The sequence below is a fragment of the Lissotriton helveticus genome, chromosome 7 (assembly GCF_964261635.1).
Source record: "Lissotriton helveticus chromosome 7, aLisHel1.1, whole genome shotgun sequence".
Lineage (NCBI taxonomy): Eukaryota > Metazoa > Chordata > Amphibia > Caudata > Salamandridae > Lissotriton > Lissotriton helveticus.
Window position 1 is genome coordinate 1,695,477,034 of NC_136068.1, and position 15,473 is coordinate 1,695,492,506.

A 15,473-nucleotide genomic window follows, 5' to 3' on the forward strand; every position below is an offset into this window, starting at 1 on the left:
ACATGCGTTGTAAAGGAGGTTACAATGTAATGACTGTGTTGTAAATGTAGTGAGATGTAATGACTGCGTTGCAAAGGTTGTTTTCCGTTTCCACTCAGCTGGAAGTAAGCTGGCTTCAAACGACAGATTAAGCAAGTAACATAGTCTTGTAGCAAGGGCAGTTAGCCCCAGTTTCAAAATAGCCAGAGGCACAGGGTCCAGCGGTGAGCCAGATTTGATTTTTGCAGAATTCCTGGTTGAAGGATGGAGGCCATAATTCTTAGCAGTTTCCGGAAAAGAGGCATATAGCGATTAAATTTTATCAGGAAAAAGTGGTCAATCTAATTACAAGTACGCATGCCATGACATTGGGAACGACACATCAGGAACAACACATCACTGCTGTTGTGAGATCTAGACTCTACATATTGTCCTCACATTCTGGACTCGATGCTTCGTCCACGGAACCGACACATTACCTCTATTGCATTTTGTATTTGCTCAGTGGATCCCAGGTGGGGCCTGTACCTGGCTTGTGATTCGTCACGTGCTGCCTGAACTCTTTACTTTGTCCTGGTCCAGCGCCACCTACAGTAGCCCAAAAGTGCTATTTTGCTTCTAAGTGCTATTTTTCACTTACTCTTTAACAATTAATCTCCTGACTTCGACTTATTGGATTTTTGTCGTTTGGTTTTTTTTTGTTCCGAACTTAAGAATCAATTTTTGTAACATGACGTGGATTCTTTTTGTGGTGTTTTCAGTTTGTTACTGTGTGTTGTGTGCACAAATACTTTAGATTAGCCTGACTGCTCTGTGCCAAGCTACCAGAGGTTGAGCACAGATGATCTTTTAGTGTGTACCTCACTTACCCTGACTGGGATTGTGGTTCCTGTCGGGACCGAGGGTATACTCTAAAGTAACGCAATTGGTTAGGATCACTTAATTTGGTGTAATCAGTGAATTAAGTAAAAGCTGCTATATGTTTACAGAGTGGACTGGCAGTCACTGGCAGGATGTGACTGAACTCCGGGATGCGTCTTCCTTCACAACCCAACATAGCCCTGCCATTTATAACGAAAACAAGTGGCTGCTAGTGCGCATGTACCTCATAGTACAACTTTCCAGCATCCTAGCACCACATATTTAAACTGTTGTTTCTTATTTTCAAGCCGTGAAAATGAAACCTGAACCTATATCCCGCCTGTCCTGACTTATATGATAGGCTGTGAGTCAGAAGTTGCACACAAAGTGGTGGAAGTCAAACTGTATTGCCTTGGGATTGCAGTTGCGAACCTTGGTGGCCTCCAATTTATGTCCATGGCCATCCAAATGTAACATAAGAGGTGAGGTAGTAAATGGCAGAGCTGTTTCGGGGTAATGGGGTAAGGTGGGAAGGAGGATGTAGTGAGGAGCATTAGGGGTTAAAGATGTAGTAGGGAGGTGTAGGTGGGAAATAGAGAGCGGAGAGGGGTAGCAGGGTGCAGGAGTAGTGTAAAGTAGACTTCAGATTGGAATTGGGAGTAGGGTTGTTGGCAATAAAGAGGTGTAGTCAGGGTAAGAATGAGTGATGGCAGACTTCGAGGATAGAATGGTTAGCTTTGATTGGGGTGAGTGTAGGGTGTATATGGATTTCCTGGGGTGCACAGTAGTGTTGATCAAAGAATGAGGAGAGGAGTATCTTGTAAATGTAGATGCATATTTGCTGGTACTGGGGATGAGGATACATCTAGAAGGATTGATGTACTATGTTGGGGAGTTGTGTACTGCGAATTGTTTGTGGTCAGGGAAGGAGATTACACCCAAGGTCAACCAGCCCACCTTTCAAGGGATAGAGGTGCTCTCTCCGAGAAGGACTAGTCATGCCCTGTTGTAAAGGAGAGAGCTTTCCTGTTGAGAAGGAGTTGAATTGTGGGGCGGTATACCCTCACAACCATGCCCTAATGCCATTGCATCTGATGCTCTTCTGATATGTACGCCCTAGGGTCACATCAGACTGCTTTAAAAACAATACTTTCTTTTAGAGTACAGAGCCAATTAGAATATTTAGCATTTAAAGGGTTCTGCGATTCTCCCTCTGTCCCAACCTCTATTTGTTGTTGTCTTTATCTTCGTGGTACCAAAGAGGAATGTAACCGGTCAAGTGTCCCAACCCTTAAAGCTCGGCTGTGCAGACAACACATGCTGGCCTGTCCAGATCTGGGCTGTGATGTGTGGACATGCCTTTTCAGAGCCTGCAAGTGTGCCCTTCTTTGATACCTTCCATTGCCCATGAGTTATGTTTTATAGGAAAAACAAAGGATTCTTGGTTGCTAACTCCCAGTATTTGTCACATAGACATACTAGCAAAACAGTTGAGGTGTTGTTATGACATAACCCTCTCTTATAGGCGCACTCCGAAGGGGGTGGAATAGGATAAGTAATTAATGGCGTATATTAAAAGAGCGTATCGCATCAGTAATGGTGCTTTGCATCACGCCTCCTTTTTATTGCAAGGAATTGAAAAATAAAGGGACAGAAGAAGTCCTTAAGAGCAAGAATGTGCAGGACAGACCTTGGGGAGCCGCTGCAGGCCTGCACAAGGGGGTAACCGAGGCCCCTGCATTGCGGGGAGGGGCATCTCTTCAGAAGCTCCCTAACAATTCAGGAGCCCCGTTTAGCCCAAGGCCAATGAATATCTGTGAGATGTGGAGAATCGTGAGCCCGCTACACATTTTTTGTGTGTGTGGGGCATTAATGAGTTACGTCACTGGATGGCATGAAGGTCCCCTGCCTTTGGTTTCCAGAGGCTGTAATCCGACAGTATAAGGTGCGTGAGGTGCAAGGTGGACTGCACAGAGCCTTATGGGGCATGGCATGAGGTTACTAAGAATCTCGTTCAGGTAGCTGCTTGCTCTTCCCTGGGATTATGACTGAGTGATTCTTAACCATCTCCACTTCCTTAGGTGGAGCACGGGATTAAACACCACCCACACAAGACATACAGTGTAATGTTCCCTTGAGTGCAGTAGAGATCAGTCTGTCTTCCTCTATGTTTTCTTTCAGGGCATGTTTCCCTAATACCCCACAAATTAGAAAGGTGCTTACTTTCTACACCTTATGTTTTCAAACGCTCACACAATCCTCCCCTGTGATTTCAATGCCGCCCTCTCCCCACCTCGCCCTTTTTTTGCTTAATTCTTGCTGAAGCTTAACCCCTTACAGAGCCTAGACAACACCAGCCACGTTCTTGGGGTGTATCATCAGTAGAGAATAATGGAAAGGTTTTATGTTTACAGAGAAACTGTTTTAACTTTGAAGACACCTCTTCCACTACATCCTCTAAGAATATCATCCTACACCCACACGTTTCTCATCATAAAAGGGCACTTACTGCTCCCCTCCTAGGAGCAGCTCTACATGTATTTGCAGGATAAGCAATTACATTCTAAATGTTTATGCATCCCGAAACCTTCAGATTGGTTGGCAATGGGTGCATTTTTTAGGCCTATCTGCCGCACCACACCTTTTCATGTCTTTACTCCGTGATTGTTGATGGCAGAGAGTCCATCTTACTGGCAGATTTTCCAGAAACATAATTGCAGTTTATGATCATGCATTTGCACAAATCCGGATATTGTGACTGCGGATGTCACCCTTACTCTCAACTTTCCTTTTTACACACTTGAGCACTGTGTAATGTCCACTGCCTTTTAGAAATTTCAGTTATTAAGTCAAGTTTAACATAAGCTAAGTAATGGTATTGAAAGATTTTCCTAAACGACTTTAATCTCTGTCAATTTTCATGACTCACATTTTTTTAAAATCAAATCTCAAATAGCTAGACAGCCATGGGGTGCATATGCATACGCAAATCAATAACTGCTTCAGAGGGTGGTTCTAAATGTGATACTACTTACTTTCCAATATCCTATGAAAGATAAAAGTAACACCACATTTGAACATTAATGGGTATTTAATGTACTCATAGGATGCTTGTTGATAAATGTGATGAACAGTGATATTTGTCAATATCTTATTTAATAAAATTACAAGAATGTGTATATACATACCATGATTTTGTTGGGGTACTCCTTGCTGATGATGATATTAAATTCATACACGTTGACTTGCACAAGGGCGGTGTAAGATACAACTTTGCTTCCTCGATTATCATTCTGGACAAAAACTTGGAAATCCACCAAATCATCGCTCTTCTTGCACAGTCCTGCAAACAGGTAGACACAAGTACCCATAAAGTTGTATTTCACACCATCAAAGGTGACATAGTGTGGGTCACCAGAGGCTGAGCAGGTGCCATAGCTTATGGGGTAGCAGTTTCGGATGCCTTTGACCACATCGCATTTTTCAGTTGATTTGCACGTGGTCTCTTTGCATTCCACTGTGTTGGTCTGTGGATTGCATGTACACTGTTGTGTACACTTATCATTGCCCCAGAACTTCTGACCTGGGGCGTACTGGCGCCCTTCAAAGACACAGCCGCAGGTGCTCTTGGCAATGCACTTGCCCTCTTTGAGGACAAAGCCTGGATTACACTGGCAGGACTCCACACAAGCCTCAGAGCATTTCTCAGGAAGGGCATCATTGTTACACGTTGCAGGGCAGGCACTGCCGCATGTTTCAAAGTGACTGTTCGGTGGGCACTGGACAGCTACAAAAAGAAATGACATGGTAATGTTACTTGTCTAACTGTGGCAAATAGCGCTTTGCTATTTGTTTCTTTAATCTTGAGTGAAGTCTTTGTGAACGGTTGCAAAGTGATAGTTCACTAGCAAATGTACTCCCTAAATCTGTATAGCAGCTCAGATAATCATAGCTGCATACATGTGCACATCACATTGACATTGTCAGTGCCTCAACTGCCCTTTGGATTATTTCAACATAGAAGTTAATATGAATGTTAATCTGCATTGTGCCATAATCCCTTAAATCCATTAGAAGGCTGCTAATTGAGCATCTTTTTTGTGTTAACAGTAAATGTGATATTAATAACTTGATCCCCTCCCAATTAGACCTGGTCTAACACAGGCGACGTTGGTTTTCATACCACTGCCAAATGACAATGACTTTGAGGCTTGACCTTTATGGTTTTAAACACAATATGCCAAATGTCTAATGACCTTTGCTATGGATTTATTTGTTAGTGGAATATCACATTTCCAATGCCGTTCAAAATATTGGGCCCTTAGGCCCCCCACGTCCTTGGTTCACTGATGGTTGTACAAATCTTTACAAAATAAGTGATGCATATGAGCTAAAAATGGCATTTTATTTACAATATGCTTGTCCAATAGTACTACTGATTTAGAAACCCCATTAGTGTCTTGTGTTTTTTAGCACCACTTTCTTTTATTTTAAGGAAGACCCCAAAATGTACCTATTTGGGCATATGGAGAAAATGTCCACGTAATAATAATCATAAAGGTTCATCAACACACACCTATTTTTTTGAGTAATTCAAGATTTCCACAATGATCAGAATTTGAAAAGCCTAAAGAGGTTCACAGGTTTGACTTAGCTCACGCTTCTCCAGTGCTCAGGCTTGCTCAGTCTCCCTCGTGGTTATGTCAAGCTTTATATAAAAGTTAGCTCTGAGGTATAGGGTGAGAGCTACTGTTCATACATTCTCCAGTTTCTCATTCTGATCTTTAAAACATTAGAGGAGAAGCACAGCTCTATTAGTCTTAGACTGCACTGAAAAGCTTTAGGACACCTTATTCCTTACTTCTCAGAGTATTGGATGCTTTTCTGCCTTATGTTTACGCCTCTATCTAATGCAGTTGTGTTCAATAAAATCTGACACATCGGGGATTCATAATTTATCACTTGTGACAAATAGCACCTATTCTGTGTTTTTTCACAGTTGTGGTGAATACCATGCAGATTATTACATGACCGGTAAATGATGGTCTCTACTCACGGCATCCAGCTATGCTTCTCCATTCATAGACCTTGATTGTTTTTCTCTGGCAGCTATCCCTGTATGTTTTTAGAGCTTGGCATAACATTTGCTTGAATCCGTTGTTCATGCACATATCATAGACACAGTTGTCCATGTAGATTTTGGGGTCAATTACTGCATGGCACTCTCTGAAAGGTCCATCCACCAACTTGGTTATCAGTCCACAGACAGCCGGGTCTTCATACTTTTTCACCAGGTCTGCGCTGCAGGTCTTGCACACACCATTGCAATCGTTCCAGCATAAATGGTCACCATCTTCTACCTTCCAGCTTGTCCCAAATTCAATTGGATTCTGAGCCAGGTCACCGGAGGGCATCTTGAAGTCATCATTGGGGTTTCCATTGTAGTTGCCACACAATCCACAAATACTTTCAAAAAAGCTGCTTGAGATTTCGACCTTTAGAAAGTAATTCCAGTCATAGTACACTTTGAGAGTGAAATGAGTTTGAATAAGGATGTTTCCTCCGGACTGATAAAGCCGTAGTTTACCATCGTTCAGGATAACAGGAAGACTTAACTTCTCATTGTTCACCTACAAAAGCAAGCATCAACATGATAGGTGTTAGAAAAATAGCCTTTATGATTAAGTTAAATTACCTATACTAAAATTCTTTTTTTTAATTTTTATTGAGCAAACCTCGCTACCTGTGTTTATGTTTTTCTATCAGGCCTGCATCGTTGCCTACCGATCAACGTCATCACTCTCAACCATCATGTAAGTCACTGGTTAAAATGTCCACCCAAAATTTCAGCACTAATACTATTCATCATCCTCATCAACTAACATCATTAATTTTCATCATTAGTATTGATCCCTTTCGCAACCTATTATCATGACCTGCTGTCTACAGATTCTAGAATAACCATCACCTAAACATAGCCACCACACGTGTCAAACACTACAGCAGATATTGAAATTATTGTAACACTGGTGATACAGCTGGTTGCCCTATTTACTCTCTCCTAATTTGCCAGAAGATGAGGACTTTTCAGCAATTGCATGTATTATCCTTCAGAAATGTCCTTAGATGAAGAACTGAGTCATCGGTGTCTTTGAGCTAACGTGGATATCTGAATGATTTGTGCATTGTGTTATGCTTATATGGGTTGCCCTGGGGCCTGATTAAAGACCCGCCCATGCTCCTATCCACTCCAGTGTACAACTGAAAGCTGGGAGCAATGAGCTATGTCCACACTGTGGCTGGGCGTACAGCCAGGATACTCTCCAACCCCAGCTCCAACACCAACGACGTCCCACCCTCGCAAGACCTGTGCGACTCGATAGCCACCTTCTTCCACTGCAAGATCGCAGACATCCGCGACAGCTTCAACGCCACGACCGCCCCGACAACCACTGAGACCTCCACCCCCACGACCACCATCTGCACCAACCGCCTGCTCTCCTGGACCAACATCAATGACGACGACACCATCAAGATCATGAACACCATCCAATCCGTATATCCGTCAGACCCATGCCCACACCACATCTTCAACAAAGCCAGCACAGCCATCGCACGCCATCTCCAGAAAGTCATCAACACCTCCTTTGAGACAGCAACCTTCCTGGAGAGCTGGAAGCACACCGAGATCAACGCCTTACTCAAGAAACCCAAGGCGGTCCCCAAGGACCTCAAGAACTTCCGGCCCATCTCCCTGCTCCCGTTACCAGCAAAGGTCATCGATAAGAACGTCAACGAACAACTGACCCACTACCTTGAGGAGAACAACATCCTGGACCCTTTCCAGTTCGGGTTCCGCAGCAACCACAGCACGGAGACTGCCCTCATCGTCGCCACCAATGACATCAAGTCCCTGCTGGACAACGGAGAAACGGCGGCCCTCATCCTCCTGGACCTGTCAGCCGCCTTCGACACGGTCTGCCCCAACACACTACGAACACGCCTCCACAACACCGGGATCCAAGAAAAGGCCTTGAACTGGACCACCTCCTTCCTCTCTGGCAGAACACAGAGCGTCCGCCTTCCCCCATTCCGCTCCGGAGCCACCGAGATAATCTGCGGCGTACCCCAGGGCTCATCCCTCAGCCCAACTCTGTTTAACATCTACATGGCACCGCTCGCCCACGTCGCCCATTGGCACGACCTCAACATCATCTCATATGCCGATGACACCCAGCTGATCCTCTCCCTCAACAAGGACCCCACACCACCAAAACCAATCTTCACGAAGGAATGAAGGCCGTCGCTGAATGGATGAGGAAGAGCTGACTGAAGCTGATCTCGGGCAAGACTGAGGTCCTCATCCTTGGATCCACCCCTTCAGCCTGGGACGACTCATGATGGCCGACCGCACTGGGAACCGTCCCAACACCCACCGACCAGGCACGCAACCTAGGAGTCATCCTTGACTCCACCCTCTCCATGACTAAACAGGTCAATGCCGTCTCCTCCTCCAGTTTCAACATCCCTCTGCATGCTCCGCAGGATCTACAAGTGGATCCCCACTGAAACGAAAAGAACGGTCACCCAGGCCCTCGTTAGCAGCCGGTTGGACTACGGAAATGCCATCTACGCAGGAGCCTCGGCCGAACTTCTAAGACGGCTCCAAAGCATCCAGAACGCCTTAGCACGCCTGATCCTCGACATTCCTCACCGCAGCCACATCACACCCCGCCTGAGAGACCTGCACCTTCAAGATCCTCACCCACGCATACAAGGCACTCCACAACCCTGGACCAATGTACCTGAACAGACGACTCAGCTTCTACACCCCCACCTGCCAGCTCTGCTCTGCTGACCTCACCACAGTCCCCCACTTCCGAAGAGCAACCTCCAGCGGCAGATAGTTCTCTCACCTTGCCGTCAAGACCTGGAACACCCTCCCCATCCACCTACGGCAGACCCAAGACCTGCTGACCTTCAGAAAACTCCTCAAGACCTGGCTTTTCGAGCAGTAGCAGCATTCCCCACCCCAGCGCCTTGAGACCCTCACGGGTGAGTAGTAAGCTTTACAAATAATATGATTGATTGATTGAGTCTCACCTGCCACTATGCACATGTAAGTTCTGTGCACAATATGTTTCAACTAAATCTGATACATTTATAGGGATCAATTTTCCCCATAGTGAGAATGTTCCCCAGAATACTCGATGGCAGAATGATCAGCCCGAATCTAAATAAATGTCTAGTGGAGCAATATAAGTTTCAATCCATCTCCTTTATTATAATTCCATTGTCTCTCTTCATTCATAAAAATTTAAGAACCCCTTTATAAATCATAGTCCTAGTACTGTTTGACAGACAACCATGATTGCTATTCCCTCTACTGACAACACCTTCATTCCAATGCCATCTTCATGGCATCAGAGGCAGACCGAACTTTTGCTGGGCAATCCCGACTTAGAGGCCTATTATGTTCTTGCTAGGAAAGCCCTCTGTACGACTCGGATCCATAGGGCTTTCCCAGCAAATTGCATGAGTCCGAGGGACCGATTCCAATGCATCTGTACGGTGACTGACTCGCTTAGCTCTGACTCTAATTGAACTCTATGGGAGCCTGTATACTGAATGTGTACACATGCTCCTACAGTAAAAAAGGGGGCCTGGGGAAAAGCGGGCACCCTGTGGCGGGCACTGTAGAAAAAGTTCTATAGCTAAGTCAAGAATAAACTATAAAAACACACCTACGTAGGGAGCCCAAAAACTTATATTATACAGTTATGACCTATGCCCAACATATTTAAGAAACTCATGACATGCATTGGATATAAATGTATTTTTGTAAAAGAGATACATTGATACAGAAACAATTATTTGATAATCATATCACACCACTATTAATATTTCATGATTACATGTATGGTAATGAAAACACAGTACACACTAAAACATAGACATATTGACGGAGGCAAGGCGGTAGTGGGGACTACGCGCGTTTCGGCGATATCGCCTTCATCAGGTCACCGTCTTGTTTGTACTGCTCGCAAAACCACAAAGGCATAATCAAATGGTCCAAATATGTAGGCGGTGTAGATTCAAACAGGTAATATGAAGGACGAAAATTCATTGTCCCATAATGAAAGCCAAAACCAAAAGCGGATCTAAGGTAAATGATAGTAGTGCAGAAACAAAATATCTTAAGATGCCAGAGATGCTTCAAAAGCAAAACGACGTTCCTGAATGATTTGAGCCCGAAATGTATTTCTGTATGTCCTCAATAAATGCAAAGATAGGAACATCTAAGCCGCCAAGCTCAGCTGGACAAGGATTTCCTAGATGGGATGGATAGTCGGCTATCAGTAAGAACAGGACGCCAAAGGTGTTTCTTTCTGGAATGGAGCTGTCGGCACCCGGGGTTCTGTGTGCGATTAACGTCCCTGTGGCGGGCACCCCATGGTGCCCGCCATACTGTGCATGCATGGAAAGGGGGGACCCATGGGTACCCCACAGGACCGATTAGGTGGGCCTTGGGTGAAGGGGGCCTCGGTACAGCCCCCAAAGTCTGATTTCCACAGTTGTTTCATCTTACTGAGACCGAGTTGATACGACTGTCCAAATCATGCATCGTACTTGCTCGTTCGGAAGCCGACTCCATTGTGCGGCACGATGCGGCTGCGAACGAGTAGGACCAACAGGATCGGGTTCGGAAACGATTCGGTCAACGCGGACGAGATCTTCGCATCATACTTTGTCGTTCAGAATGGAGGACAATTTGGTCGTAAACATAGACCCCAAATCGGATTTGCGTCTTCTGGAACCCTTCTGGATGCCTTAGTAACATGATCACAATCGGCCCCTTAGTGTTGCCTAACTAGAAAATATGTTTTGAGCACTATTTTGAGCTCACTTCTCCACTGTTTCCAACTCACATCATGCCATTTTGGTTTCAATGCCTATTCCCTAAAATCGGACACCTTCGAAAAGACTCCCAGGACAGCGCCACCTGCAGAGCACACAGAGGGATGTGATCACAAGCCAATGCAAATCTACCCTTCCCACATCGCATCCCTCTCCCTCATAATACAAGACTGGAATATCAAGGACTGAATGCTTGGGCGTCTGAAGAGCTCCCTTCTGAATGCCTACAAATAGGAATACTTCTCTGGATGGCCGTGGTGCTAACATGCACATAAATACATTTGTCAAACTTTTTTATAGGAGGGTCACTCTTGTGGGGGAAAACCCTAAAAAGGATTCAAAAAAACAAACTTCTTGGCAATCTTATGTCTTAATTGAAGTTTAAGATCAATAATAAAGAGAGTACCTAAGCTTCATCTCTTCTTGATATTAGGAAGTAGAAAATAGCCTGGTGTGGCAATTCAAAAATAACTCCACCAAGGTACATGAATTCTGTTGAAGAATGTGCTACATTACTTGTATATTCCTTTCTTAGTTATGTCCCTTTCTCTTTAATTCCCTTGTGTACTTTTGACCCTGGCACCTGCCACGCAGTTAATTGTGATTCCACCTAGAATTGGAACCCACTTCATTCTGTTCCTGCCTTTATTCTGAACAGTACTGTGCCTTGTGGATTAAACATCTTTAACCTTCAACTGGATTGTCTGCCTCCTTTTTATGGATTTTACACTGGTGACTAGTTAAAAGTGTACCTGCTACTTCTTTAGGCACAGGAGCGGTACAACTACATTATGGGAGGTTTTTTTTGTAAACTTTTGACATCTTCACTGGATTACTACTTGGAAATGATTGCATTTCGTGCCTTATGTGGATGGACCATTTTATTATCCACCACCGTCGTTTACTGGACTCCGTATCCTTGACTGCCGTCAAGAAATTAATTTTTGAGTGTTTTTTGCAAAATTGGCTCATTGCATCATTCAATAGCTAACTGTAGGCATTGGAGGCCTCACCACGTCATTAAATCCCATGCGAAGACGTTGACAGGGGAGAACGCAGCGCATTCTACACAGCGTTTCCATTGCCAGGCTACAAGTTTCTCTGTTGGGTCTGCCCTGAAACCTTGCTGACAGTCGTGACCCTGCTGCATCACTACGTCCAGCAACTTGCCTTAATTACATCATCACGTTGTGCGGCGTGCCACCATTTTGAATTCATTTTTTCACTTTTTCATGGAAATTACGTTGATGCGCACAATTGTGTACTTGGTACTGACCACAAAAGTTATATAACGTCAATGCACAAGCATGCGCACTGAGTGCTCATTACCCCGATGTACAAATATCGTTGCTGGCATTTTCACAATGCGCAGATGTGCACGGCTTGGAAGGTACTGTAACTTCATATCATGCTGATGTGCACAGCGTTAAAGGTATTATGACTGAACAGGCATGTCACGCTGATGTGCACAACTTTAAAAGTAATTGAACTGTAAATGCATATCACGCTGATGTGCATAGCTATTACATTTATTGTTCTTTCCAAGTGTACTATCAAACTTAACCTTACTGCCACCATTAATATTAGCCACAATTTTATTTAATATTACTCTGTTAGAAGTATCCCATATTTAATGCGCCCTAGTAACTATGGGGCATATTATCAAGGACCGGTGGTAAATCTATCGCCGTTTTATCGGCAGGAAACTGCAGATAAAACGGCGATAATGGGCTTGATAATACGCCCTTGTTAATTCCCATAGAAGCCCATGTTCTGATGTTAACATGGGCTTCTTTGGGAATTAACAAGAGCGTATTATCAAGCCCATTATCGCCGTTTTATCGGCAGTTTCCTGCCGATAAAACAGTGATAATTTTAACACTGGTCCTTGATAATATGCCCCTATATTTGTAGGACATTTTATACAATTAACTATGCAATTCGAACCTCCTGCTAAGTTTCTGCAAACTAAAGGTGACCCTCCTATTCCTTGGTCTAGGTGGAAGGAAGAGTTTTTAACCTACATGAAGGCCATTGATGGGGATAGGATGGAGAATGAAAGGAAAAAAAAATTCTTCTCCATTGCTTAGGCTCTGAGGGTTATTCACTGTTCAGGACTTTACCAGTTGTCCAAGGTAAGTTAAGCACCTTTGATGAGGCACTTGTATGTATGGAAACTAGGTTTAAGCCTACAACCAGTATAGCACTTAATAGATATACATTTTACACATGCTCACAAAGAGAGTCAGAATCCTTTGATGATTTTTTAACTGCCCTCAATTCCCTCGTGGTTTCATGGAATTTTGGTGTTATAGCAGATGAGATGATCAGGAACCAATTAATCGTTAATGTGAGAAACAAAAAACACAAGAACAGTTGTGGGTTTTGGGTAATCCAAATTTACATGACACCATAGCCACTGCTAAGGCGTTCAAACAGTCCGAAAAGTGGAGGAAAACTATTGAGGATGTGAACTCTAAGGGTGAAAGTTCCTCAGATGGGAAAAAATGGTGACAGAAATATAGTATGCTGTAGGTGTGGTAGGGCCACCCACTTTTTCTTCCTTCGAGTTTTGTCCAGCCATCAGGAAAGAATGCATTAAATGTGGGAGACTAGGACATTTTGTTAGGGTATGAAAGGATGACAGCAAGAGAATAATTGACAAAGGGAGGGCATTTTCTGTAAAGAATAGTGAAGTCTCTTGTGTGAGATGTGCCCAATTTTCTGATGATGACTCCTCTAGTGAAAAGGGGATTGTTGTATCTGTTGTGAATGTTTGTACTCTCAAAGGAGAAGTTTTGAACTCACCCAAATGTGTTAGTTTCTTGAATGATAACCTAGAACTCATGGCAGATTCCGGCTCTCCTTGGTCGATTGTTACTGAGAGTTATTTCAATGGGAAAGTTTGGTAATGCTGTGTCTACCAAAGATCTGTGTTCTTCAGATGTCACTGCTCAAGGTTTTGACGGCTCGACCATCGACCTTATGGGGTATATCGCATCTGATGGTATGTTTAAAGAGAGAATTGCCTTTATGAAATTATATGTTGCAAAAAAGGAAGTGAGCGTGTTGGGGTGAGAGACCAAGGGAGGTTAGGGATTAAACTCAATCCCTGCAGTAAGGAACCTGTCATAGTAGTTGAGGACAGTGGTGATGTTAAACTTATTAAAGGAGAATTTCCTGAAGTTTTATATAAAGGTTTAGGTAACGTCAAAGGTTTCACACATTTAATAAAACTCAAGCAGGGTGCATCCCCTGTCAGACAAAGGCTCAGGAACGTTCCTTTTAATGTGAGGGAAGAGTTGGGTATTGAAAGAGATATTAGATGGAGGTGTAATTGAAGAGGTGGAATCATCGGAATGGGTTTCTCCGATTGTCTTGGCACGTAAACCTGATAAATCATTGCGATTATGTATTGACCTTAGAGCTTTAAATACTAACATTCTGGTTGACTGCCTTCCATTGTCAAATATCAATGAGGTGGTGCGCATGCTTGGAGGCGCCACAATCTTCTCCTCCCTCAACCTTCGGTCTGCATATCATCAAATAGAACTGGCTAAGGAGTCACGCCATATGACAGCTTTCATTACTCCCCAAGGATTGTTTCAATTCAAAAGAATGCCCTTTGGGTTAGCGTTGGCGGCCTCCATCTTCCAGAAGTCAATGTGTCATCTTTTCAAGGATATGCAATCATTTGTAAAGTGTTTTCAAGATGACATTCTTATATTTTCTGCAGATAAGAAAACTCATACCTATCATCTCAGAAATGTGTGTGTGTTGTCCGCAGAGAGTATGGATTGACTCTAAAAAAAACAAATGCAAATGATATCAGGATTCTGTTGAATATTTAGGACACACTGTATACAAAGAGGGTGTGGTGCCTAAAAAGTCTCTCATTGATGCCATTTTGAAAGCACCTGCTCCTGACTGCAAGGATAAACGTCTTTCCTTTTCAGGTTTATGTGAATACTATAGCAAGTTTGTCGTAAACTTCGCATACAAAATGGAACCCTTAAGAGAAGTCACAAGAAAAAATGCTGAATTTGTATGGGGAGAACAACAACAGAAGGTTTTCAACAGTATCAAGGCAGAAATGGTGGCTGCACCTACTTTGAAACCTTACTGCATGAACAAGACATTTATACTCACTGTAGATGTAAGCCATTATGGTTTGGGATGCATCTTGTCTCAATGTGCGGGCAAGGAGGACTGGAACGTAGCATTTGCTTCCTGCACACTTAACCTCACTGAGATACGTTACACTGTAATTGAAAGGGAATTGTTAGCCTGTGTCTGGGGAGGTGGAACATTTCCAAAATTATATTTGGGGTGCACGTTTCATTTTGAGCCTTTGGTGTCCATTTTGTCTCCTGGCGGGGGTCTCAATGCTACTGCCCACATAGCCAGATTAATGACTTGTTTGCAAGAATACAGTCTTGCAGTGGCATAAGTCTCAGGGAAAGTCAATGATACTGTCCGGAAAGTTTAGCTCAATCTCCGAAGAAATGTGGAAAAGTGCCATGCATGGTGGTGATACATTGTTCCCATCATGCACTGGGACAGGAACAGACTAATTTGCATATAGCCAAGTTCTGAGCTGGGATGGTGCAGTGAGCTAAAAAACGGTGATGGATCAAGCCCTGATCTTTGGACTGGGTAAGAGTGGTCTGCTTAATTCAGGCACTCTGTTCATCACCACCCCCTTTTCTGAATCT

The 15,473-nt window shown here is 43.7% G+C and overlaps 1 protein-coding gene across 1 annotated transcript in view; it reads right to left on the reverse strand.

Annotated features, from left to right (window-relative positions):
• The window catches only part of LOC144769642 (uncharacterized), a 1,000,462-nt gene that overhangs the window by 957,094 nt on the left and 27,895 nt on the right, over positions 1-15,473 (reverse strand). Inside the window, exons 5-6 of the mRNA XM_078653818.1 lie at positions 5,897-6,470; positions 4,029-4,627 (exon numbers count right to left, since the gene is read on the reverse strand). Coding sequence (XP_078509944.1) covers positions 4,029-4,627; positions 5,897-6,470 — 1,173 coding nt within the window. The remainder of the gene's footprint in view (positions 1-4,028; positions 4,628-5,896; positions 6,471-15,473) is intronic.